Source organism: Bos mutus, chromosome 9, assembly GCF_027580195.1.
Source record: "Bos mutus isolate GX-2022 chromosome 9, NWIPB_WYAK_1.1, whole genome shotgun sequence".
Taxonomy (NCBI): domain Eukaryota; kingdom Metazoa; phylum Chordata; class Mammalia; order Artiodactyla; family Bovidae; genus Bos; species Bos mutus.
Window position 1 is genome coordinate 22070266 of NC_091625.1, and position 27821 is coordinate 22098086.

The 27821-nt window shown below is 35.0% G+C and overlaps 1 protein-coding gene across 1 annotated transcript in view; it reads right to left on the reverse strand.

Moving 5' to 3' along the window:
- Positions 1 to 2222: 2222 nt before the first annotated feature.
- IBTK (inhibitor of Bruton tyrosine kinase) overlaps positions 2223 to 27821 on the reverse strand; it is a 94304-nt gene continuing 68705 nt past the window's right edge. The window contains 7 exon segments of the mRNA XM_070376240.1: positions 2223 to 3499; positions 4246 to 4378; positions 4774 to 4845; positions 14349 to 14498; positions 24747 to 24890; positions 25430 to 25522; positions 26573 to 26736. Coding sequence (XP_070232341.1) covers positions 3368 to 3499; positions 4246 to 4378; positions 4774 to 4845; positions 14349 to 14498; positions 24747 to 24890; positions 25430 to 25522; positions 26573 to 26736 — 888 coding nt within the window. The 3' untranslated portion in view covers positions 2223 to 3367.

A 27821-nucleotide genomic window follows, 5' to 3' on the forward strand; every position in this document is an offset into this window, starting at 1 on the left:
TCAATCTCAATCTTTCAAGTTTCCAGACACTATATGACTTTTGTTTTCATACCAGATTAAATGTGGAAATAGATAAGAGAGTCTAGGGGTCCTCTATTAAACCAGGTGGTAAAGACCTAAACCTGAAATACTGAGTTACATATTTTTATATATGAAAATATAAAACAAGTTCACTCGTGTAATTTTGTTTTTGTAAAACAGTTACATTTTCATTAGAAATGTTATTTATGTTCGCATGTGTTGGTTTACGATTTTTTAATGAATTAAAATTTTACAGTCTGTTGTAACTTGCAATACATTATACATGATAGATATGTAATCAATGTAAGTGAAAGTTGTTTGGGGTCCTCAAAAGTTTTAATCATTATAAAGGGATCCTAACACCAAAAAGTTTCAGAACTTTCAGGGAGATTTAAGGACATACAACAGAGCAGTACTGGTAAGAAAGAAGTGAAAAATATTAGATAAAAGATTTGCAGAGACAGAACTGATAGGAGTTGGACAGTAAATGTAGGGGCAAAATGGTGAAAGAGACAAAGAATTCAGAAGTTTATGACTTAGGAGGATGACAGATTAAGAGAAGGAAATAAAAAAGATCAGAAAGTTTGGGAAAGGTGAAACAAATTCAGCTTTGCCAAGTAACAACATGTAAGAAAATGAACTAAGTATAGGGTCTAAGATATAGTTTGATGGTCATTTTCAAGCAAAAGATACACATAAACATTACCATGAATATCTTGGATCACTTGTCCCCAGTTCCTTGGTGGAAGGTTGTGGTAGCTTCTGAAAATAGCTCTTAAACTGATAATTCTGGAAGCTTCCAGATTATTTTTACTAAGTGTCTTTTAATATTTTCTTAGTCTTGGCTAAATTACTATAGACAATTAGAAAGAGGCAGTCTGCTGTAGCTGTAAGCGGACCAGACTGAAAAGAGAATTCTCATTACTCATTTTCTCTGGAGTTCACACTCTTTAATTTATACAATAAAAAGATATATAGGGTTGATCTATTAGGCTTCTTCAAATCTAAAATTATATGAATCGGCTATCAACCCCCTTCTCATGAACTAAAACATATACCCCAGCTTCCAGAAGAGTTATAGAACAAACCCAGATATTAGCTATTAAGTAGCAATACCTTTCTCAATTGACTGTATCTACTGTTGCTCCTCTTTACAGTAAGTCCTAACTCCTAGTATTTTGTCCAAAAATATGACTTTATCTAACTCGTAGACTTCTTGATTTTGCAAATTTTAAGCATATGCTGCTTTGACACTTCTATCCCCAGCAATTCTCCATCCAGTCAACAACTTTCCAGGCTAAGGAGTTCTACAACTGTTGTCATCAATCTTAAAAACCTCTTCATCCCACCCATCCCTTAACTTGCCCACTTCTGGAGTTTTAAGACTTTCTCCAATTAATAAGATTAAAGATGAATTAATTACTGTAGGCTGAATAATGTTAGGGGAAAAAACCCGTTACTTCCCTTGGCTTTTTGGTCACAATGTATCAGGTTGCTTTCATGCAATCATTTACGAATCAGTTTATAGCAGTGCTTACCTTTCATTTCAATAGCAAAAGAACTCTTTCCACTCCCGCCAAATGAAGTTTTATATACTACTCTACTATAGAAATGGAGAAGGAAATGGCAACCCACTCCAGTGTTCTTGCCTGGAGAATCCCAGGGATGGGAGAGCCTGGTGGGCTGCCATCTCTGGGGACACACAGAGTCGCACACACGACTGAAGCGACTTAGCAGCAGCAGCAGCAACTATATAAAACAGGTCATAAAGTGCAATTACCCTCAGCGAGGTTGGTAAAGACCTAAAACTCCACAGACTTGGTCAGCCCCTGCCCCTCCTTCACATCCCATCCACTAAAGGCTCTTAGGGTGCTTCCCAGGCAGCATGGAGCACACCAGGAAAATCATCGCTTTATGCAATCTTTAAAGATGCCACAATGCATGGAAGAATCAGAGGTTCAAATGCAGTAAAATTACTTCAGAAAATCTCTTTACAGCAACATCAATAACACATTACAAAAGTTGTTTTTTCTCAATTTACTCAAACGTATATAATATAAAACTTTTCACAGATGCATTTCAGGAAAACTGCCCTTTCAATTAGTGGCTACAATACATGATATTAGGAAGAATCACTGGTAATTCCTCCTATAATAGATGTCAGTAGAGTACAAGATATCAAACACACATCAACAGTGAAATGGATCAAGATTATTTTTTATTGCACATTTGCTTACAAGTTTGCTGCTTTGGGCAGAGCTAAAAAGCTCAAGTGTTGTTAATTTCAGCCATATTTCATCAATCTAATTACAACAGTGATTTGCCTGTATGTTCCCCGAGGCTTATTATTTCCCAGAAACATTAACCTTTGCAATTTGTCTAGGCGCCGGCAGATTTAACATTTGTTGTTTTAAAATTTTAACCACTCAAAAACAACCCAAACAGCATACTGTAAAGAAAACAATGTTTCTGTCTGTTCATATAATCCAGGCTCAGAAAATTTGATTATGTAACAGTGCAAAGGTAACTATAAACCAAACTTTTTCCACACTATTCAATTCTTGTATGTATAATTAAGCATTTATTTTAGAAAATTTTAACACCTTTAGGAACTGATTCTTTCACAATTAGGCTTTTTATAAGGTCTCCTCTCCCTATCAAAAACAATCCCCACAATGACTCCTAATTTTATCTTAGACTAAGCTGCTCAGAATAGTTTTATTTCCTTTCTACAGTACTCCACAGATTAATGTAAAATGGAGAATGTTCTGTTCAAACTGAAATAATATGGCATTCAAAAAGCTCAAGCTTTAAAAATCAGGCTAACACCCAAAGCCTGATGAAAAAAGACACAAGAATGGAGACATAAAACTACTATAGCAAACACAAAATTTTGACCATTAACAGATCAGAAGTAATGGCTGATGCTCCTACTTGAAGCTCATCAATGTCACACTAAAAAAAAAAAAAGGTATTTGGCAAAACTCTTCTAAATTATTCATCCCAAATGAATTTTTAATTATTTTTAATCCATCACTCTTACATTTTACACTTCAATCACTCACGTTTTCCTTTTAAGACTATTCAGAAGAAATAGTTCTACTTAAACTTAAGCTAATAAGTTTTTCCTCACACATTTTTACATAAAAGTTACTAAAATCACAATTCTGAAGAATTTCTTTTTTAATCATACGAACATTATATACTTAAAATTCAGTAAAGAAATTATATCCTTTCATATCCTATCCAGAATGATCGGTTACCAAATTTGTATGAACTCTTTTTCCACAGCATTTACTTGTAACAATCACGATTTATGAAACTTGTATCTCAACTCCACGGTGAACTAGCAGCCATGCTTATTCCACATAGGTACTGCCAGTGGTCCCTGTGGTGTCCTTTCAACAATGACAAACTCATCAGGGTTTCCAAATGCTTCATAGAAAACCAACAAATCCTGTATTGCACGCTCCTCAATCTGAAAGGAGGAAGGGAAGAAAACTTGCTTTACTCTTTGAATTACCACTTTCTATGCCTGCAATACAGCACAATAGGTATCCTGCAAGGAGAAGGGCTGACGCCTGAGCTAGAATAATCAGATACCCATCTTTCCTTGACTTTAATCTTGAGCAGAAGGAAAAAGAAACTGAAGATAGCTGATGGAATCCATTCACTGCAGTCTCTCACCCCGTGAGATACTTCCTGTTATTGTACGGGTTGTCTAGCTCTTTGAGCTCTTCAGGACAACCACGAGTCTTTGTTTCCTAAGCCTGGCTCTCTGGTTTTCAGCTAAGTCTATGGAATCTTAGTGTCTCTCGAATAAGTTCTGTTCTCCTTAAGTTAGCCTGGCTGGGTGTCTGTGGCTTACAACCTATGAACTCTGACTGATACAGAAGCCAGGTGGAGAGCTAGGTAAGGCCACTTCTCTACCAGTCACTTTCAAAAACTAAAACAGTCCAAAGCATCACCAGTGCTAAAAATATTAGCTTTACATAATTTTATTCTAAATTTATTATCCTGAATACCTTCAATTAATATTTGCTGAATGCTTCAGTTTTGTTTTACATTGCATTTACATTTTAATGTGCTAAATACATGCACCTCTGCAAAGCAAACAATTTTCTTAAGACCTAAGAATGAAATACAGTAACTAGTTCTTACCCTGAATTAAACCCAAAAAGGTTATCTTACCCTGAATTAAACCCAAAAAGGTACGTTACTTACCTGAATCAAAGCCAAGGGTTTCTCTCGGCTTCTGATAAGAGCTGCTTCCTGCTGTAGCTCTTCTTCTACGATAGATGCAAAAGTGACTGGTGCTACCACGGAAGGAGCGGTCAGTGAAGAAGACAGCCAGGGACTGAAAGAACAGGAATAATTAGCTTTCAGTCAGCTTGCCAAATTTTTGCACATAAAATATGCGCTGAAATACTCTTTACCAGCGTCGCATTGTCTCCTTGTGACCTATAACATAAGGGGACCTGGAAGCTTCTGCATTTAAACTTAACAGAATGACAAGGTGAGAAAGAGAAACAAGGAGAACTGATATTTTATTTGAATCAGTGCTGTAAGGTTTGGAGACACCAAAAAGTGGAATAGAGCAAAGCAATATAACTGAAAGATGACTCAAACTGTAGAGCAGAGAGTATTCAGATGATACATTTCTATTTGATACTATTCTCAATTCTTAGTGTTCTCTCCCAGTGCCAAACCAAGTCTAGCTTTGAGGTCCCAAAGCTGATCAATTAACCTTACTTGGGACTGTCCGGAAGTGGTACATCTGAAATGTGGTTGCCTTCTCGTCCTGGGGAACCATGAGCAGAACATCTGCAAAACAAATGCCAAAACTGGAGACTAAAGCTTTTAGTAACATGAGTACAACTGCTTATTAATAGAAATACAGGGGAGGAATCGCAAGGCTCTGACTCGAGACTAATTAATTTATGAAGTCAGATTTACCTTTGAAATTGTAAATAAAACCACAAAAATCTCTAGATAACTATAAAATTATGTGTATAAAATACCATGGGGGAAGATCTTACAAGATATGAGGTCTGTTCTTCAGAAACAGAGTCGCAGATGTAGAAAACAAACTTTATGGTTAGCAGGGGGGAAATGGGGTGGGTGAGGGACAAACTGGGAGATCAGGATTGATATCTACACTACTGTATATAAAAGAGATAACCAAGAAGGACTTACTGTGCAGCACAAGGAGCTTTACTCAATACTTTGTAATGACCTATATGGGAAAGGAATCTAAAAGAGTGGGTGTATGTACAACTGATTCACTTTGCTGTATACCTGAACTAACACAACACTAAATCAACTACACTCCCCAAAAAGGTCTGTTTCTTTCTAATAACATTCATATAGCCAATTTATTATAAAAAACCAAACATTAGAAAATAGACAACTCTATGAAGAATGTTTTACATTAATAACATTTTATGAACAAAAGTGACAGATTAGCACGAAGTTTCAAAACATATAAAAACACGATAGTCAGTAGCCAAATTTTGTGTGACTATAATAGTATAAATACTGTGAGCAACAAAAATACAGAAAATGCTTTGATACCCCAGAGATTATAGATACGACAGAAATTTGTTTTATTCAAGTACAGATGACATTCAATGTTAATTACTGCTTACTGCTGTTCAGCAAACTGACTCAGTTATACGTATCTATACATTCCATTCTTTAAAAACACTGTTTCCATTATGGTTTTTCAGAGGACACTGAATAGTTTTCTGTGCTATACAGCAGGCCCTTGTTTATCCATTTCACACGTGATAGCTTACATTTGCTAACCCCAACCTCCCACACCATCCTTCCCCCATCCCCTTTCTCCTTGGGAACCACAAGTTTGTTGTCTTCTGTCTGAGAGTCTGTTTCTATTTCATGGATAGGTTCGTTTCTGTAATAGTTTAGATTCCACTTAAGTGATACCATGGTATTTCTCCTCTGTCTGATTTACTTTATGATAATCTCTAGGTCCATCCATGTTACCGCAAATGGTATTATTTCCTTCTTTTTTATGGTGAGTAGAATTCGGTTGCATCTACGTACCTCATCTTCTTTACCCTTTCCTCTGTAGATGGACATTTAGGTTGCTTCCATGTCTCGGCTATTGTGCAGAGTGCTGCTAGGAGCAGAGGGGTGGCATGTATTTTTTTGAATTACAGTTTTGTTCAGATATGTGCCCAGGAGTGGGATTGCTGTGGTAATTCTACTTTCAGTTTGCTGAGCAATCTCAATACAGTGGCCACACCAATTTATATTCCCACCAAAAGTGTAGGAGGATTTCCTTTATTCCACACCCTCTCCAGCATTTGTTATTTGTAGACTTTTTAATGAAGGCCATTCTGGCTGGTATGATGTGGCACCTCATTACAGTTTTTATTTGTATTTCTCTAATAATTAGCAGTATTGAGCATCCTTTTGTGTGCCTACTGGCCATCTGTATATCTTGCCCATTTTTATCTTGTTGAGTTTTATGAGTTTTTTATATATTTTGGAAATTAAGCCCTTGTCAGTTACATAGTTTGCAAATATTTTCTCCCATTTCATAGGTGATCTTTTCATTTTGTTTATGGTTTTCTTTGCTGTGCACAAGGTTTATTTTTGTTTTTATTTCTACTGCTTTGGGAGACTGACCTAAGAAAACATTGGTATGTTTATGTCAGAGAATGTCTTGCCTAAGTTCTCTTCTAGGAGTTTTATGGTATAATGTCTTATGTTCAAGTCTTTAAGTCATTTTGAGTTTATTTTTGTGTATTTTTGTATATGGTGAGAGGGTGTGTTCTAACTTCACTGATTCACATGTGGCTGATAGAACAGAAATTTAAAACACACTAAGAACTCACAAACTAGATGAGGAACCAAGATGTAAAATGACATAACAGAAAAGAATTTAAGAAAACAAACTTAAAGATCTACTGACTGTAAAGACTAAACAACCAAATAGATTTGGTCATCTGAGAAGGCCTCACAGAGAAGACAATAAAAAGGGTATAGAATGAGGGAGGTGAGAAGCATTCCTGTAAGGAGAAAAATGAACGAAGAAACGATGAGAGAGCCCTAGTTGTGGAATTTTATGCTTAGAAAGATACATAGAAATTACTTAGATTAATCAATTGCCCTCTTTCAACAATAATCAAATGTAGGTCTAGATGGGCTTTACAACAGAAAGTCAAATAGAGCAAGAATAAATGGGGCCTAAAATACTGACTTTCTGATTCATTTATGCACATTTATTGGGTATATATCAGACTACCGTACTGAAAATCAGGTTAAAACCTAGTTCTCTTCACTCTGGTAAAAGATTTTTTTAAAGGTATTTAAATAATGATAAAGAAATGTGAGACTAGATAATTGATATTTACATCAATATGTACCAAGTACTATGAATTCACAGGAGAAATTACATAATATGGAAAAGGGTATATACACTACTGGCTTCACTGAGGAAATGACGTTAAAGCTGAGGAGAGTGGCACCGAGAAGGGGCTTGGTCATACAAATACCGGGAACACTTCAAGACTGTTGGCTTAAGTAAAGGTAGGTTGGTCTCTTCAATGAACTGAATGACTGGGTTAAGAGTTTAAGAGGGAAATAAAGTTAAAATGAAACAGAAGGGTCAGAGTACAAATGCACTAAGAATTAAAATGTTTAAACCTGATGTGTGTGTGGGCACACAAATTTACTGAGTCTATTTTCGTACACATTATCTCATTTAATCTTTCTAATACTCTGAAGAACGCACCTATTGTTCCTATTATATTGATTAGGAAACTATTAAAAATACTCAAAGAATATTCAATAATTTGATTAGCAAGCTGGGTAAATGGTAAAGACAGAACTCAAATCCAGGCTTTTTTCACTCAAAATACAAAGTATTTTCCATACACTGTAGCACAGTCCATTACAAGGATCTTCTAATTCTTCAAGGATTGGTTCAAATATCACCTTTTCTCTCTGCAAACAGAACTGAATATAAGGACTAAAGTATCTTGTATAGGTCTTGTTAAAGCCAAGCAATCAGAACTTACTTCACATTATATAATTTATAAAGTACTATCATGAATTACCTGATATAATCCTTGTAACAAATCCATATGATAGGCATTACTGTTCTCATTTCAGAAAGGTTCACAGAGGACTGCTGTAAGAATTATACCCAACTCATATCTGTTTCATACGATGTTAGAATTGTTTTCATTAATGATTTTCCAATGGATAACATCATTAATTATAAATTTACTCAAACATCTTTATCAAAATTTCATCTTAGAATGAAGTAAAACTGCTAAATAGAGCTATGACTAAACAAATACAAAATGAGTATAAGCTTTCCAATAATAAATAACAGCATTATTAAGCCTCAGGTATTTGCAGCATAGAAACAGACATCCCAACAGATAATCTTATAAAATTTAGCCTTCTGGAAATAAAAGCAACATAAAAGGGCTGGCTAAAACCTTTCAAAGATTTTTGTTCAAAGTGAAGAACATTAATCTTGCCAAATTTAGACTTCAAGAGAAAAACTTACTTTTTGCTCACATGGTTGACAATTATTAAAAATAATTTTGTATTACTGCAATTACAGAGATTTTATATAAAATTAGAGCTGATATAATTTTATCTCACATGTAGTTTTCCTTACTAATTAGAAATGCAAGATCATATTTTCTGCCTAGAAGCACGTAAGGGGATATTTATAAGTGAAAGGAAAATGAAGGAAAACACATTAAAATGAAAAAGAACACGGAAGTAACAATAAACAAACACAAAGTGCATAAACCTCTCTTTTCACGTCAGTAAGTAACTTTGCCATTCTTTTATTAGCTCCCTAGCCTGGGGCTGGGGAATGATCACATTTTCTACAATTAAGACAAGAATGAAGACAAGAATGTATTTTTTGTGGAACGTCCTGAGATGAGCCCTGCATCCCTGCCACTGAGTCCCTAAAGTATTCCTGGCTTCCTGCTCTAATTCCCACTATTTCCTCTGTTTATACTGCCCTTTCTCCTCTCTTAAAAATCCCATAAATATATGGCCATTTGATCATTATGTTACGTTAATATAAATAATCATTTAAATATATAGCCATAAATATAATGATCAAAATATTTGAGATTGAATAGGAAAAGTGTTTATGAACTAACGCTCAAACTTTTCCTCTTCAATGAAGTTTTTCTGGACAGCTCTAGCCCATGGTCGTTTTCCCTTCTCTGAACCACTCATACAGCACATAGTCATATACTGCTGTGTGACTTCTTTAACACTGTTATATTACACTGTATTTTTGTTCTGTCAGTTAACTTCCATGTATGCGTATTTAGATTTACCAACCAGATTTCAAACATATTTCAGGCTGGGTCTGTGTATTATACTTTTATATATACACCCAGGGTCTGTGTATTATACTTTTATATATACACCCAGAGATGCCAGCAGAATATGTATATCAAGTGTCCCATAATCTGTTGAATTAATAAATATTCTACTTTATTATATTTTATCATTTCCTTAAATACCACTCTCTTATAGTAACATATTTTCTATGATGAAATTAAAAATGAAATCAAAGCTGTTTTCTTTCTCAGTGACCAGAAGACAAAAAACTATTTAAAACATTAACTTCCACTTGCCAAACACCCAAGCTATGGATAGCAAGATACTATATCATACACTCCTGTAACTAAAATGTCTAAAGCACTATAACATCACAAACCACTTTTCACAATTAATAGCCTGGTGTTATAGCACACCCTAGCGATCAACTATGAAACCACACATCCTTAATATTTTAAAAGATAGAGAAAATTAGAAAATTTAAAAAATACATTCAATACTTAAAATGTAAAAATGTTACAAAACAATCTTAACATTCACACCTTGACATTTATACATCCAAGGCAAACAATACAGCTCATTACATTAAAAACAAATGCTACTTGAAATAAGAGCAATTTTGTTTCATTTATTCTTGCCCTCATTCACCAGATGCTCACTGAACACCTACTACACACTAGGAAACATTCTAATCAGTGATAAGCAAAGGTCAATCTTCCTTGCTCCCACTAAACATACAGCTGAACACAGACATTAAAAGACTAGTATTTGAAAACACTGGGCTTCCCTGGTGGCTCAGTGGTAAAGAATCTGCCTGCCAATACAGGAGACATAAGAGACAGTTTGATCCCTGGGTCAGGAAGATCCCCTAGAGAAGGAAATGGCAACCCACTCCAATATTCTTGCCTGGGAAATCCCATGGACACAGGAGCCTGGTGGGCTACAATCCATGGGGTCACAAAAGAGTCAGACACGAATTAGCGACTAAACAACGATTCAAAAACAGTAAACAAAGAATCACCCCAACAGTAAGTTTACAACAGTTCTCATGTTATCCACAGGAATACATTCCTAGTCCCCTAGAGTGGATGCCTGAAACTGCGGATGGTACTGAGCCTGTGCACACTATGTTTTTTCCCTATATATACATACCTATGGTAAAGTTTAATTCCTGAATTAGGCACAGTAAGAAACTTACAACCATAAGAGAACAATTATATAACAATATAGTGTAATAGAAGTTATGTGAATGTGGTCTATGGCTCTTTCAAAATATCTTACAGGAACATAATGCCTTTTACTTCTATGTTCTAAAGTATGATAGCAAAACTAGCATGAGTTTTTGCTTCTTTATAATTTCATGGGTAGAAGACTCATTTATAACATAATCTTAGCACCCTAAAGATACAATTATTTTTTCCCCCTCTCCTTATTAGGTTGAGAACTTTCCACTTTCCCACCCCCCCACTTGAAGCTTTCATTTAAATGGCTTCTCTTTGGCATATTTGAATTGTCAACATCACTACTCCTGTGCTTTGGGGCTGGTATTAAGTAAAATAAAGATTCCTTGGACATAAGCATCCTGAAACCCCAACAACTGATCTGATAACTGAGACAGCTACTGAATGGCTGGCGGGCAGGGTACACTGGACAAAGGGACGGTTCCTGTCCAGATAAAATGGATCAGCGGAAACGGTCAGGATGGGGAGAGATGTCGTCACACTACTCAGAACAGTGCAGAATTTAAAACTGAAAACATTGTTTACTTCTGAAATTTTCCATTTAATATTTTCACACTATAGCTCACAGCAGGTAACCAAAACCATGTAAAGAAAACCACAGACAAGGGGGTACTACTCAAACTGTGGTAAATGTGATAAGTGACAAGAGCCATGAAGGCATATAACAGGAAACTGACCCAGTAAAAGAAGTCAGGCTTCTTCAAAGAATTTGACTGAACAGAGACTGCAAGAAGCAAGTCAACAAGTCAAAAGGCAGTTAAGTGGGAAGAAGTAACTGGCATTTGAGAAACTACAAGGTCAAGGCTAAAATACAGAGATCATGTTAAAAGCTAAAGAGGTTGACAGGAGCTAGACTGTATCAAGCCTTGAAGGCCATATAAGAATTCTAGCTTTTATCCTGCAAGGTAAGATTTGCATTTAAAAATACACAAACACTAGCCAAATATGCTATAGAGAAGGATAAAAGGCTATGGCAAGACTTGTTAGCAGGCTTACTCAGACAGCCCAGGTAAAAGATTAAAGTAGTCTAAATAAGGGTAGTGGCAGTGGAGATAGTTTAATACACAAATGGATATAATACTAAAGAGATATAACTGGCATGTCCTGACAGACTGGATATAGCTGAGGACGATGGTCATGTAAAACTTGTGAATGACATTTACTGAGGAAATCAAGAATAGGCTGGGTTTGTGTTTTGGCTGTATTTTTGCTTTTATGAGAAGGCTATGAGGAAAATCTTCAATTTGGTTTGGGACATAAAAGTTTAAGGTATTTCTGAACATTCAAATAGGATGGCAATATCAAACAAGGCAGATGGAGACCTAAGTCTGAAGCTCAGATGCCAGATGTGGACAGGCAATTTCAGTCTTTCATGTATAGCTGATAATTGAACAGTGAAACTCATGAAACAACACAGAACATAAGTGAAATGAAAAGATAACCTATAAGTGAACTTCAAGTATGATGAGTCATATAAAAAACCCATGGTGTTGGCAATATGGAGGCTACTTCTGAATTTATCCTGAACTGTTTCAGTTTAGTTGTGGGACTGGAAGCCAGAATAAAAAGAAGTGGGCGATGACAGCTCTTTTGAGAAATCTGGCTGTGAAGGAAGCAGGGAATTGGGAACAACAGGACAATTCTAGAAGAAAGTGAGGAGGCTGAGTGAGGGATTTGACTTCCCTCGCCACCCCCCACCCCCCCGCCACTCCACATGTGAGACACCTGTGCATATTCAAAACCAAATGGGAAGAATCTACTTAAAAGGAAAACACTGATCCATAAGAAAAAGAAAGACAGTTAATAATTTAAGCCTTCATTAGTGGAACTGGGTTAAGATACAACTACAGGTATAAATCGAACCCGTGTCTCTCATGTCTCCTGCATTAGCAGGCAGATTCTTTACTGCTGAGCCACCAGGGAAGCCCATAATGACTTATTAGAAGATCCTAATTGAAATAAATGGGCTTCCCTAGTGGTTCAGTGGTAAAGAATCCGGTTGCCAATGCAGGAGATGTGGGTTCAATCCGTGGGTCGGGAAGACCCTCTGGAGGAGAGCGTGGCAATCCACTCCAGTATTCTTCCCTGGCAGACTACATACAGGCCATGGGGTCGCAAGAATCAGACATGATTTAGGAACCGGACAACAGTGAAAATAAATACTATACAATTAAAATATGAGACATAAATTGAATATCGAGGCTGATAAACTTCCTCTTCATAATGTGTTGTCACTTTTGTGTAAGGTTGGTCTCTTCTGTATGAGCAGGGGCTATGTTAATTTTGTTCACCATTGTAACTGCAGTATCTACTATAATGTCTGATACACATCAGCTAATATTTGTTAATATTAAGACATCTTACACTGCACCCAATTTGTATTTATAAGCCTATCACAATAGCTTTAATATTCTCCCTTAATCATAGGTAAACATAATATAAAAAGGTGCATCTGTTTTACACATTAGAGTTCGATTTAAGATTTTTGTTTTAAAATAACATTACACTGCCAAAAGTACTTGAAAAGTTAGAGACAGATCATGACTTCTTTAGATCCTTTCTAATCTGATTTTCTGTACTATAAGTAAAAGGCTCAAAAACTAGTCATAAATATACATATCTGTAACAAGAAAGCCAGTTACAAAAACAACAAAACTATGTTTAAACAGTTCATCTAAACCTGCACTTTCCAGTGTTGTTAGAAGACTCTGACATTCCTCAGGAGCTGCTCACAGGACAGGTAAGGTGACAGTAAAGTAGTATGGTTCTAGACCCCTCTTCGCTCGGGTCAGGGAAGTTTATATTACCTGTTTGATATGTTATAATTGGATGAAAGATCTGATTTTTAAAAAGGAATTGGGGTGGGAGGGGAATCTGACAGTGAAAAACTGCTTAATCATTATGAAAAACAAAATTATTAATCTGGTCACAACTAATATTTTTAATTACATTTTTATTTTGTCTAAAACATTCTAGGGAGTATAATATATAGGAGATGTCATATTAGCAGAAATAAGGGAAAAAAGAAAACTCCATTTAGTCAACCTACTTGAAACAGTTTTTCCTACCAACACTGTCCTATCTAATGCCCCAAGAATGTTTGTTCTCTTTTGAACAATAATTAAAAGAGAATTTAATCATGGTGGGGAAACTTTTTAAAAATACCACTTTTAATCTACGTTTTCATGTAGGCATTTATAATATGAAACATCTTTTCAAAATACATTGGACTTTGACAACCAGTATCACAAACAGCTACAGAAAAAGATGGAAATACCTAAACAGGCTCAAAAAACCTTGGATGCATCTCAAAATGTATGCTAAGTGAAAGAGATTTTTTTTAAAGCGTGTGCTGAATGATTCCACTGATATAATAAAACAACAGAATATAAAAGTTAATCCGTAATGACAGAATTCAGATTAGAGCTGCAAGACAGGATGGGGAAGGACTGTAAAGGGGCATGGAGAAACTTCTGTGAATGGTGGTTAATAGTCAGTGACCTGAAGAACTGGTGATGCTGGTTTCACAAAGGTATATATATGCCAAACTTCAAATTATATACTTTAAATATATATATTGTTTAAGCCAACTATCCAAATATATCTTAAAAATAAACATGTTAATTTTGAATGTAAAAAGAATGTATAAAACCTGCCTTATAAATTTTTAAAGATTATTTTAGAACATAGAACCACTATAAGAACATTTAAAGGTAGGAAAATGTTTATTACCTTACAACTTTTGGAGACTGGGAATTTTCAATCCCTTTAAAACAAACTTTTTTGACATGATCTCCTGATCTCTGGCCAGTAACAGATTTCTTTTCTTCTACTAAGAAATCCCGGAATGACTTGGATGAAACTGAATGTTGAGAAGATGCCCTGTAGAAAGACAACAAAGATCATGGAAAAATACTCATTTTTCTTAAAAGGCTGTTGCTGGAAGTGGTGAGGGGACAATGAAGTGAATACATACCAAAAATTTTAGCAATATAATTACAGTTTTCAATGTGATGTTGGCTTTTTGCTGTCAATTACAGACTAATCAAAACTGTGATAAGAAAAAATAATCAATGGAGATAAACATGGGTGATAGCCCAGATATTGAAATTAGCAATGCTTTTAAAAACAGCATTATAACTATGCTTCAGATAACAACAAAAAATATGGTTAGAATAAATAAGTAAGCTCAGCAGAGGAAAAGTGTCTATGAAAAAGAAGAAAACAGAAATTCAAAGACTTTAATATTCAACAACAAAATTCACTGGAGGGGTGAAACAGCAAGCCTGGAAAAGTCTAAACTTGAAGATAAATGTTTTCAATCTTTTCTTCTGATTAAAAAAGTTTTATTGATTTAAATCAGCCATGGTGACTTACGGTAATATTAAATGTAATTGGACACCCAGAAGAAAAGGAGATAGGGCAGATAAAAATATCCAAAGAATATTTGGATATTTAATATTTAATTTGGCCATCTCCAAATCTGGTGAAATCCATAATGTGACAGACTCAAGAATTTTAGCCAACCCCAAAGAAGAAAAACGTAAAAAAGAACATACTTATACACACAGTGGGCAAACTGCTAAAAACCAGAGATCAAAAAAGAAATCTTAAAAGCAGCTGCAGAAATCCAACACAGTATGAAAACACCTGGTTATTTACCAGAAATGAAAGTCAAAAGAGAGACATCTTTAATGTGATGGGGGGGGGTCCCCCCACTTAATTACATTAAAAAAAGCATTAACCAAGCTAAGCCATAATGGATTCCTGACCCAAAGGACCATAAACACTGGTTGTTTTAAGCTACTGTTTAAGGCAATTGGTTACAAAGCAATAGATAATACAAGATAACAATTTCAAAGGACAATAAAGAAATATTATAAATAACTATGCAAATAAATTTGACAATTTATAAGAAATGGACATACCTTATCAAAGATAACAAAAAATAAAATAGAAAATTTGTATAGACCTGCATCTAAAAAACTGAATTAATCCCACCAGCTTTTTATTGTAGAAACTAACAAATTGATTCTAAAATTTATATGAGAATACAAAAACCTAGATTAGCCAATGCTGTCTTAAAAAAGAAATACAAAACTGGAAGAAGATAAAACAAGTTACTGTAATCAAGACAGTGTGGTATTGACATAATTATTAACAGATCAATGGAACAGATTAGAGAACTCAGTAACAGACCCCATGTGATATTTACTTTACTTTCAATAATGGAATTGCCAAAGCAAACAAGTGGGAAAAGTGTTTTTTATAGAAGAAAATAAAAAGACCTTTATTTCACACCATACCCCCCAAATTATTTCAAGATGAATTACAGACCTAATGTAAAAGCTAAATGTCCTGGAAGAAAATTGAATTACAGACTTAACATAAAAGCTAAATGCCCCAAAAGAAAACAGATTATCTTTGTAACTTGGTGGCAAGCAAAGGTTTCTTTGGACATAAGCAGCAATAACCATCAAATCAAGGAATGATAAATTAGACTTAACCAAATCAAAAACTTCTGCTCATTAGAAGATATCATTAAGAAAATAAAAAATATCTGTAAAACATACATCTGACAAAGAACTTTTTTTCTTTGGACAAGCCAAATCTAAGATTTATATAAATGTGGTCAAAATTAAAAATAGAAAAAAATAATTCTGAATAAAAAGAACAAAATCAGAGAAACTGCACTATCTGATTTTAATATTTATAAAAAGTTATCATCAACAAGTCAGTCTATATGGGCATAAACACGTGTATGTAAGTCACATGGAACTGAGTAGAGTCCAGAACTAGACCCACACATACATGGTCAACTGAGTTCCACCAAAACTGCCAAGTAATAAAATACAGCAAGGACGATCTTTTCAATAAGTTCTGCTGGAACAACTAGATATCTGCATGGGGAAATAAACAAAAACCTTGCCCTGTACCTTACCCACATACAAAGAGACACTTAATCACAAAAGCTAAACTAAGGAAACATCTACATCAAAACAAAAAATGTTTGTAACTTTAGTCAAAGACATGGAGATACTACTACCATCTCCCTCCTTATAAAGGTTGCTATGTGGATTGAATGTTAATTTATGGTAAAATATTTAACAGTACCTGATACACAGAAATGCTATGTAAGTACGTTACTATCCACAGTTTTCACAGCATTTAACAAAATTTGCTTAAAGAAAACAAGACAATGAGAACACAAATTCTGATATGAAGAAATATAGTCAATTAACAGGCATAATATCCTTCCTTCCTAAAGTCTGATTTAGAAAAATTAATCCAGAAATGTAACTTTTTTGCTATTAATCCTGAACATCATTTTCAGAAATCCTTGAGTCAATATTATAAATAACAATATAAAAAATTTGAGTCGGATATTAATTTCATCTATTTTATTTCCTCAGAAAACAAAGTGAATACAAATGCTAACCAGTTAATTCCTCCCAAAACTAAATTCATACTTTGAAGAAACCATAAAATCCACACCAGACTAAATTCATAAACTATTTGGGGTTCCCCATAAAAGATCAGCAAAGCCTTCTAAAATCTATTATCTTATCTGAATTCAGGGATTCAGTTTAGTCGCTCAGGCATGTCCAACTCTTTGCGACCCCATGGACTGTAGCACACCAGGCTTCCCTGTCCATCACCAACTCCCGGAGCTTACTCAAACTCATGTTTATTGAGTCAGTGATATCATCCAACCATCTCATCCTCTGTCATCCCCTTCTCCTCCTGCCTTCAATCCTTCCCAGCATCAGGGTATTTTCAAATGAGTCAGTTCTTTGAATCAGGTGGCCAAAGTATTGGAGTTTCAGCTTCAGCATCAGTCTTTCCAATAAATATTCAAGACTGATTTCCTTTAGGATGGACTGGCTGGATCTCCTTGCAGTCCAAGGGACTCAAGAGTCTTCTCCAACACCACACTTCAAAAGCATCAATTCTTCAGCACTCAGCTTTCTTTATGAACTCTCACTCTCACATCCATACATGACCACTGGAAAAAACATAGCTCTGACTAGACAGATCTTAGTCGGCAAAGTAATGTCTCTGCTTTTAATATGCTGTCTAGGTTGGTCATAGCTTTTTTTCCAAGGAGCAAGCATCTTTTAATTTCATGGCTGCAGTCACCATCTGCAGTGATTTTGGAGCCCAAGAAAATAAAGTCTCTGTTTCCACTGTTTCCCCATGAAGTGATGGGACCAGATGCCATGATTTTAGTTTTCTGAATGTTGAGTTTTAAGCCAGCTTTTTCGCTCTCCTCTTTCACTTTCAAGAGGCTCTTCCATTCCTCTTCACTTTCTGCCATAAGGGTGGTGTCATCTGCATATCTGAGGTTATTGACATTTCTCCCGGCAATCTTGATTACAGCTTGTGCTTCATCTAGCCTGGCATTTCGCATGATGTACTCTGCATATAAGTTAAATAAACAGGGTGACAATATACAGCCTTGACATACTCCTTTCCCAATCTGGAACCAGTCTGTTGTTCCATGTCCGGTTCTAACTGTTGCTTCTTGACCTGCATACAGATTTCTCAGGAGGTGGGTAAGGTGGTCTGGTATTTCCATCTCTTTCAGAATTTTCCAGTTTGTCGTGATCTACACAAAGGCTTTGGCATGGTCAATAAAGCAGAAGTAGATGTTTTTCTGGAACTCTCTTGCTTTTTCAATGATCCAACGGATGTTGGCAATTTGGTATCTGGTTCCTCTGCCTTTTCTAAATCCATCTTGAACATCTGGAAGTTCATGGTTCACGTACTTTTGAAGCCTGGCTTGAAGAATTTTGACCATTACTTTGCTAGCATGTGAAATGACTGCAATTATGTGGTAGTTTGAACATTCTTTGGCATTGCCTTTCTTTGGGATTGGAATGAAAACTGAACTTTTCCAGTACTGTAGCCACTGCTGAAATTTCCAAATTTGCTGGCATATTGAGTGCAGCACTTTCACAGCATCATCTTTTAGGATTTGAAATAGCTGAACTGGAATTCCATCACCTCCACTAGCTTTGTTCATAGCGATGCTTCCTAAGGCCCACTTGACTTCACATTCCAGGATGTCTGGCTCTTGGTGAGTGATCACAGCATCGTGGTTATCTGGGTCATGAAGATCTTTTTTCTATAGTTCCTCTGTGTATTCTTACCACCTCTTCTTATATCTTCTGCTTCTCTTAGGCCCATACCATTATCTGTCCTTTATTATGCCCATCTTTGCATGAAACGTTCTTATGTGAATAATTAATATATATCTGATTCTGGCCTAACCACCAAAACACTTTTATATGCATCATTTCATTTAATCTTTACAACAATAATCCTTTAAGTATTTTCATCACAACCTAAATTTAAAAGAGCACAACCAAAGCTGAGGCATTTGAATGACCCTCAAATCACCAGAGATAAGCAGAACTGGGATCCAAACCCAGTTCTTAATGATCACAAAACTCATGCTTGGCCATCTAGTCTATCACCGGCTTCAATAAGAATCAAAATAATACTCCTTATAAAGTGCCAAAGATGGAAGGAAAATGATGATTCACACTTAGTTTTGTTGGTATGAGCTAATAAGCATCTATTCATAACAAAATCAGCTGAAACCTTCTATCAAATTTCTATCTGCTCAATAATTAAATAGGACTGCCTCACATAAGGTTTTTCTAAGGAAAAAACTCACCAATAACTCAATACATGCTAAAGAAATCAATCATGTGAAAATATTACAAATAAAATTACATTTTATTTATACACTAATGGTTAATACTTATATAATGCTTAAGGTGCTGTTCTAAATGTGTTTCATTAACTCTGTTTACTCTTCACAACACCCCTGTGAAATAGGTCCTGTTTTTAGTCTATTTATGAACAAGAAAACAGAGAAAGATTAAAAAATTGTTCTGATCTTATGGACTCTGTGGGAGAGGGAGAGGGTGGGAAGATTTGGGACAATGGCATTGAAACATGTAAAATATCATGTATGAAACGAGATGCCAGTCCAGGTTCAATGCACGATACTGGATGCTTGGGGCTAGTGCACTGGGACGACCCAGAGGGATGGTATGGGGAGGGAGGAGGGTTCAGGATGGGGAGCACATGTATACCTGTGATGGATTCATTTTGATATTTGGCAAAACTAATACAATTATGTAAAGTTTAAAAATAAAATAAAATTTTAAAAAAATTGTTCTGACAGAGAAAGACTGGAAAGTCAGATTAAAGACTTAATCTGAATTCACACTGCTAGGCAATAGATCCACATTTTAAAGTTCAGGCAAGGCTGACTCCTGATTACCAGGCTTAATCACTGTACTACTATGTTCACAGAAAATCATTCACCCTATGCAAAGTCCTTTAATCATAAGAAAGAGATTTTCTTTACAGATTTATCAGAAATATGACCTACCAAGGCATTCACGTTAAAGATATTTCTTCAAAAGGAACTTACCTGACTTTGACTTTATCACAAAATTTTCTTCAAAGGACATACATGGGCAGAACGTTAAAAAATTAAACACAAAGAACCACACCCCATTTCCTTACCAACTCTCTTCTCCTCCCCAAAGTACACATACCTGAAAGTTTCTACTGGCAAACAACACAACTATGCTATAAAGTACTTTGTATTATTAGTCACGGGGAACACTGCTGGCAAATACTCTGCCAAAAAAATCTGATGAATGTCTTTTGTAAGTAATTCATGTCTCTAAATACAAAAACTTCACCATCATCTGTGTAAAAACCACAAGACGTCAGATTCACCTTAGTGGTAATTTGCAAACTTCTAGATGTAATAAATAATGTACACCCTAAAAAAAATTCTTTCTTTCATAGCTATTTTATACCATCTCCTTAAGAATAAGTGTAGGTAGCAATGCTTACTTACAAGATATCTTATATTTGCATGTTTATTAATCATGCATAGTGGTCACTTATAAAATGTCTTATGCAGACTTCTTTAAATGAATTCTATTATTCTTTCCACTGATCATGCCATAATTTGAAACAGTGTCTGATGTCTGATTTCCCACAATTTTACTTTCCTAACTCAAAGGCTCTGGCTCTTTTCCATTTTAGCAGACAGAAAAACTTAAGAAGCATTTGTACCCACATAAAAAATTAATCAACATTTTTTTTCTCAACTAAGGAAGCTCTAAAAATTGTGCTTTAATGAGCAAAATTTCTAGCTAAAAAGTTAAGCAACTGAACTTAGTTTATAGGTTAGCTCAAAATGGAATTTGGAAGAAGTTACATTCATACAGCCAGGCCACAAAGATCGTGCATTCTTTCACTCAAGATGGCTGGTAAGAAATGTAGTTTTATTTCTCCAAGTAAAATAAAGGATAATGAAAAGTGATCAACTCCCATATACACTTGGTGTTTTCACAACAGATTTAAAAGTCAACTGGTTAGAATTTCATTGTAATGCAAAAACCAGTTATTTTTCATATTTAACACTGTCACACCTAATTGCATGCAGCAGGAGTACTGTTACATACTGGAAGTCATCATACAGACTAGGTGAATGAATGGGTGAACAAACTAAGTAAATTCCCTACCACAACCGGTAGACTTAAAGGGCTAATTTGTGATTTGCTAATTAATTGCACATTAAGCTTATTATTAAGAAGTTGTTGTTTAGTTGCTAAGTTGTGTCTGACTCTTTTACAACCCCATGGACTGTATGTAGCCCGCCAAGCTCCTCTGTTCTTGGAATTTCCCAGGCAAGAATACTGGAGTGGGTTGCAATTTCCTCCTCCAGGGGATTTTCCCAACCCAGGGGTCAAAAACCACACCTCCTATATTGGAGGTGGATTCTTTACTGCTGAGTTACCAGGGAAGCCCGTTATTAAGATAAAAAAACAATAAAAACATCCTTTAATAATTAAGAAAAATCACATTAGATGATTCATCAGGAGATGAAGATGTCCCTTTGAGAAGTAGTTGGAAAAAATCACTATAGCAATGAATATATTCCATATATACAATCTGTAAATCAAATCAAATTAAAATGCTAATTTTGTATTAATTTTCTACTTTTTTCAAAGCTGAGCAAACTTTAAATTCTACCAACTTTATTTAGACCAACATTTACAAGAGATATCCTCAGAAAAACAAAGACCAACATTTACAAGAGACATCCTCAGAAAAACAAATCTATTCCTTTTTTTTCTAATATGATTTCTAGAGAAAATAGTAAGGAAGAAAGTATCAAATAGTATACAAGTTGTTCCTAGACTTGGATGTTCCTAGACAAGCTTTTCACAATTAATAAAAGAGCCCACCAAGTAGCCAGTATAATGTATCAAAAAAAAAAACCCACATCAAGGCACTTCACTATGAAATTTAAGAACACCAGAGATAAAAAGGGGGAAGCGGGGAAAGAAACTGGTAACATATTAAGAGTTAGGAATTGGAATGGCATTAGACTTCCCAACAGAAATAAGAAAAAGGAACTCTACGAATGATTTCCAACTCAGAATTCTGTTCCCACCTATCAGTCAAGGGTGGCGAGAATAAAAACAAATTCAAAGTTATAAGAGCTCCAAAAATGTACATCCTATACACTCTTTATCAGAAAACTACCGGTTTTGATGTGGAGTGTGCTACCTCAATCAAAGAGTAAGCCAAGAAATAAAAAAACACAGCCTCTAAGAAACTGGGGATCAAACACTGGAGGGAAGCAAAGGAAATCCCCAGGATGACAATTAAAAGAAGTCTCAAGATCATGGTATTAAGCATGCCTGAAAAAGGCCTAGTTCAGACCAGAGAACTCAAGAGTTCTAAATGAAAATGTTTCCAATAAAAAACAAAAGTCATAAGTAATCTGGGATGTTTCCCAGTAAGGGAATTATTATTATTTATTAGTTATTCTAGGGAAAAAATAAAAGCGTAAAAAAGGAACTACAATCATACAATGGTTCTGTTGTGAATCTTAACCAGTCAAAAGAGAATTTCTTTATTGGGGTTGGAATGAACTCTGGTGTTTGAAATAGGCTCTAAACAAGAGTTGGATTAAGTCTATTAGTTGGATTTCCCAACTTGAGTGATCACTGTTTTGTTCCTCTTTCTGTTCATTTACTTTTTGTTTTTTAATAAGGAAACTGGTTTATGGCATGGCTGAAATTGTATTTACTAAGCCCAAAGCTTCCTCAGGCTTCCTAGGTGGCACTAGTTGTAAAGAACCCGCCTGCCAATGCAGGAAACATAAGAGACACAGGTTTGATCCCTGGGTTGGGAAGATCCCCTGGAAAGGGAATGGCAACCCACTCCAGGATTCTTGCCTGGAGAATCCCATGGACAGAGGAGCTTGGTGGGCTTTGGTCTGTGGGGTCACAGAATCAGATATGACTGACACGACAGCAGAAAGCTTCCACATGTGCTTAGTTAACTGGCTCAAATTGCAATATGTTTAGTATCTTGAGAACTAATTTAAGAAGTTTTTTTTTTCCTGGTCTTTCCATACTTTTGTTTAGGAAAAACAGTAACTCTATTTTTTTTTTTAACTTTACAATATTGTATTGGTTTTGCCAAATATCAAAATGAATCCACCACAGGTATACCTGTGTTCCCCATCCTGAACCCTCCTCCCTCCTCCCTCCCCATACCATCCCTCTGGGTCATCCCAGTGCACCAGCCCCAAGCATCCAGTATCGTGCATCGAACCTGGACTGGCGACTCGTTTCATATATGATATTATACATGTTTCAATGCCATTCTCCCAAATCATCCCACCCTCTCCCTCTCCCACAGAGTCCAAAAGACTGTTCTATACATCAGTGTCTCTTTTGCTGTCTCGTATACAGGGTTATTGTTACCATCTACTCCATAAACCTAACAGAGGCAGTGATCAAATCACTTTTGTATATTGCCTTATCAGAAACTAGAACATGCCTTGCATATAGAAGCTACACAACAAATACCAATGAATCGAAACATTCTATTAAACCCATTCCCTCAAGTTTTACTCTTTTCTTTTTCACTTGGGTTTTCTCATGTCTTTTTTTTTCTGTGATCAAGTTTTATATTTACTAGTGGTTCTGACATGTAGTCTTCCTGATGGCAATCAAAATGAGTTGCCACTCTCTTCAAAATAATTTGCATTTTAATTGGGAAAAAATATTTCTTCTTACAAATAGGAAAAAAGTGGCATTAGAAGCAATGAAAGGATCTCCCCACGCCCCTCCCCTCCCCCCAGTCAAGGGTAATCTCTAGTACCCTCTTCTATGCTTGGGACAGCAACAGGGTTTTTCCTGCCCTTCATATTTCCATGTATTTTTCCTCTAAAACTGGTTTCCACATATTCTATTAGTAGACTTTCCTGGTGGTATGGAGGCTGGGGATCTGCCTACCAATCCCATGGACATAGATTTGATCCCTGGTCCAGGAAGACTCCACATGCCACAGAGCAGCGGGGCCCAAGTACCACAACTACTGAGCCTGCACACCCTGGAGTCTGCAGGCCACAACCACTGAGCCCACACGCCACAACCAGAGAATGCCCGTGCATACCGAGGAGGACCAGTGCAGCCAAAAATAGACTTTTTTTTTTAAGTCTATTATGATATTAGTTACCAAAAAAGGAGGATGCAAGGGAAGCAGGAAGTACAATCTATTTTACATATCTCAAAATTGCCATCTGAACTCTTTGGAAATGATTCCTATTAATGCTGCATTTATGGTTAAATTCTAATGGAGAAAACTATATAACATATTGTTAAGTAAACAGCCCTGCTTAAAAGTGACAATGACAAGCTACGATAACATGATACATACAGGGAATGTGCAAAGAAATTAGGGTGCTAGAAGAGATTTATCAAACTTCTCCATGATATATATTATTTTTATAAAACAATGAAAAAATAATGCTCTCAAATTACTTTAGCAATAAACATTAAAATACCAAGAAGAAATTTTATCTACACATATGAAAAAAATTTGAAAATCATGATATACTTGTCAAAACAAACAAAAAAATAAAGTATTTCCCAAGGTCTGATTCATAACATAAAAGCAAAGGGGAAACAAAATATTTGAAAAAACAGGAGGGGAAAAAAAAAACCCAAAGCCAAGAACCACCTTAAAAGCTAATGTACAAAGCTTATTTTAATAAAAATTAGAGCATACCATGCATTCGCTGGCTTGGGGATTTTTGAAGGCACACTTAAAGCTGTTTCCATGTTATTCATTCCTGAATTATTATCTTTGGTAGTCAATGCAATCATTTTTCGTTGCTTCTGAGAAAGTTTAACTCCATGAGAAATCATTTTTCTAGAAATTAAATTAAACCAATCAGTTTTACTGCTTCTGAGAAAGTTTAATTCCATAAAAACTAATTTTGCTAGAAATTTCTGCTTAAGAATACAGGTAATTATATTGCTTTGTGTTTATTTGATGAAATTTTACTATTAGTAGATCAAAATGACCAGAAGTTTCAACAGTGACCATATGTATATATATAAAATCAGTTTATACTACCAAGGATAAAGTAATAGCTACAATGAGCCCTTGTAATAGTGTGCATCATACTTGTATCAGAAATAGCCTATACTGATTATTTTAGAGGCCAATTTCTGGCATATAATATTGTATTCCACAAGAGCTGGACTATCAACCCAACTCAATCTTTAGCACATACTTAAGAAATAATGTTATGGAGGTTAAATTACCTATTAATAGAAAAGAGCTTAGAACTAACTTTAACATCAAATGCAGAAAAATAATAGGAAAGGTCCAGTAGGTCTTTCTAATTCTTTAGGGCAAAACTATAATACAACATGTTCTTTCCTTTTTATGATTTTGTAACCAACCCCAAATTTGTCTTTGGTGTAGTTCCACATTTTTGTCTGCTTTCTTCAATTTGCATGATGGTTCTGAGATCCATGACAGGAGGGCTGACAGGACTAAAAGACATATAAAAGTTACTTTACAACCCGCTCATTACTACCCAAATATTACTGAAACTGTAAATTATATATAAGATTATTAATGAGAGGACAGTTTAGGTCCATTTTGTAAGCTGTGGTCAACTTCATAAATGAAAGCTACTTTTATATATACATACATAAGTAATAATTAAAATGTATCTAAAGTCAAATGTTAAGTGATACATGTTTAATAAGTAAGTCTAACATTAATGATTAGAAGATGCTTCCAAGTGTTCCCACAAGTATGTTTACTTAGGCAAAAAAATTTGCAACTACTTTCTGACTATCTTTAGACCATGAACCATCATAAACCAGGACATCATAATCTTTATTCCAACTGTGCAATAGAGCATATTTCAAAATATTTACACAAATGGTCCAGATGATAGTATAACTAGTAAGGCAATTAACAGTTTTAGGCCTATAATAAACCATACTAGGTAATAAAGATGAAGAACAACCTCAATAAGCATTTTGAAAGAATACTGTATTTTAATTATATTTACTCCTTCAGTTTTAAAAACTGCACTTTCTAAATAAAAGAAAATTATGGATAGAATATATAGGCAAATTAACACTACAGTATAACATTAAATGAGTATCTTCTGACAATAACCGTGAATAACAACACATTTTATGAGACCTTAAATATCCTTTAATGTGCTAAAGAAAAGATAAGGTAAGCCTATAAAAGACAAAATGGTCTTCCTGAGTGGGTGTTTTTACTAATATACACTATTCATTAGAAAAAAAATGGTGATATCAAGGCACTGTGTGCATGTATGTCTTTGTTACGGAGGATTTACTAGTATTCATTAATGACACTACAAAGGCAACTATATTTTGTCTGGAAAAAAAGCCTATTTTAGCTGATTAGTAATTTGTATGCAGTTAGATCATTTTCTCTATATTAGAAATTTATATTAATGTTTTTAGATGAGCTCCATTAAAAATTTTCATTTGACTAAAAATGAACGATATTTTGCTGACTAACAAGTACAGTACAGAACAAAATAAAAATCCTACCTGAAAGAGCCAGACACCCAATTGGAAGAGCTTGTAGTATCAATTCTGTTACTGGGAATGGGCTGTGGAGCAGTTATTTTAAGTACTGGTGATTTTTCCCATGGTTTTAAATCTTCCCTAAAATATGCAGGAGGTGTACCATTAACATACGATTTAATTTTCCCCTGGAGGAAAAAAAAAATTTTTTTTTAATTGAGTAATAACAGGTACCCCTAGCATAGCAGTTTACACACAGTTGGTACTCAGTAAATACTGGTTAAACTATATTAAAGAATAAAATTTTATGACAATAATCATCTAGCACTTTTAATTCACTTCTTCTATAGGTTAGTATCTTGATCAGTTTTCAAATCCTCAGTGGCTATAACCTAATTACTGGAAGCTTTGGGAATAATTTTTAGGGAAATAAATCTGCATATTAAAGCCCTATTTACATGAGCATTAAGGAAAAATGTTAATAAATATAAGTGGTTCAAATAAGATATGAAGCAGTAACTTTAAAATTAATGTCCATGATTTGAAGAAGAAAAAAAATTAAAGTTTTGTATAAATGTCACACAATTCACTCTGAATATACTTAAAGGACTCTGAATAAAATGAAAGCCAAATAATATTGTCACTTCAAAAGGGATGCTAAAACTATTGCTATTAAAAGAGGTCAAGGAAGTTATTGAAATAGTTATTTCCACTGCCAGGATAGATTCTTCTATTACTGCTAGAAAGGCACTTCAACCTTCATTTAAACCTCAACTGTCTTCCAGACCAACCTTAGTGTAATATGAATTGCCCCCAAACTTTTACTCTACATAAAAAAATTTAATAAAAATTTGTTTTGTATCAATCCTTGAGGCCTAGAAGACTCTTAATAAAGGGTACATTTTCTGAGGTCTCACAAATTTCTAGATATTCTGATATGTTTTGTGAAAGCACAGAGGTTAGAAAAAAATATCTGGTAAGTTAGAGGTTTTCATTCCCTACAGATTAACAACTATGGAATAAAATGTTAAGAGATGTCTAAAATATGGCCTCCCCAGAGTTGACCAGACTAGGAATTCAGCAGCTTGGTGTCAATTATGCTAGACTAGAAGAACTCTATTTCAGATTGCATTGTTCTTAAATATCATGGAGAAAAGATACTAAATTGTAATTGTAATTCAGCTCATTTTAAAATCATTTTCCTTAGTTTTTAGCTGGTGTTAACTGACATTCCACAAAATAAATTTCAAGTAATCCAGCCATGAATATACAG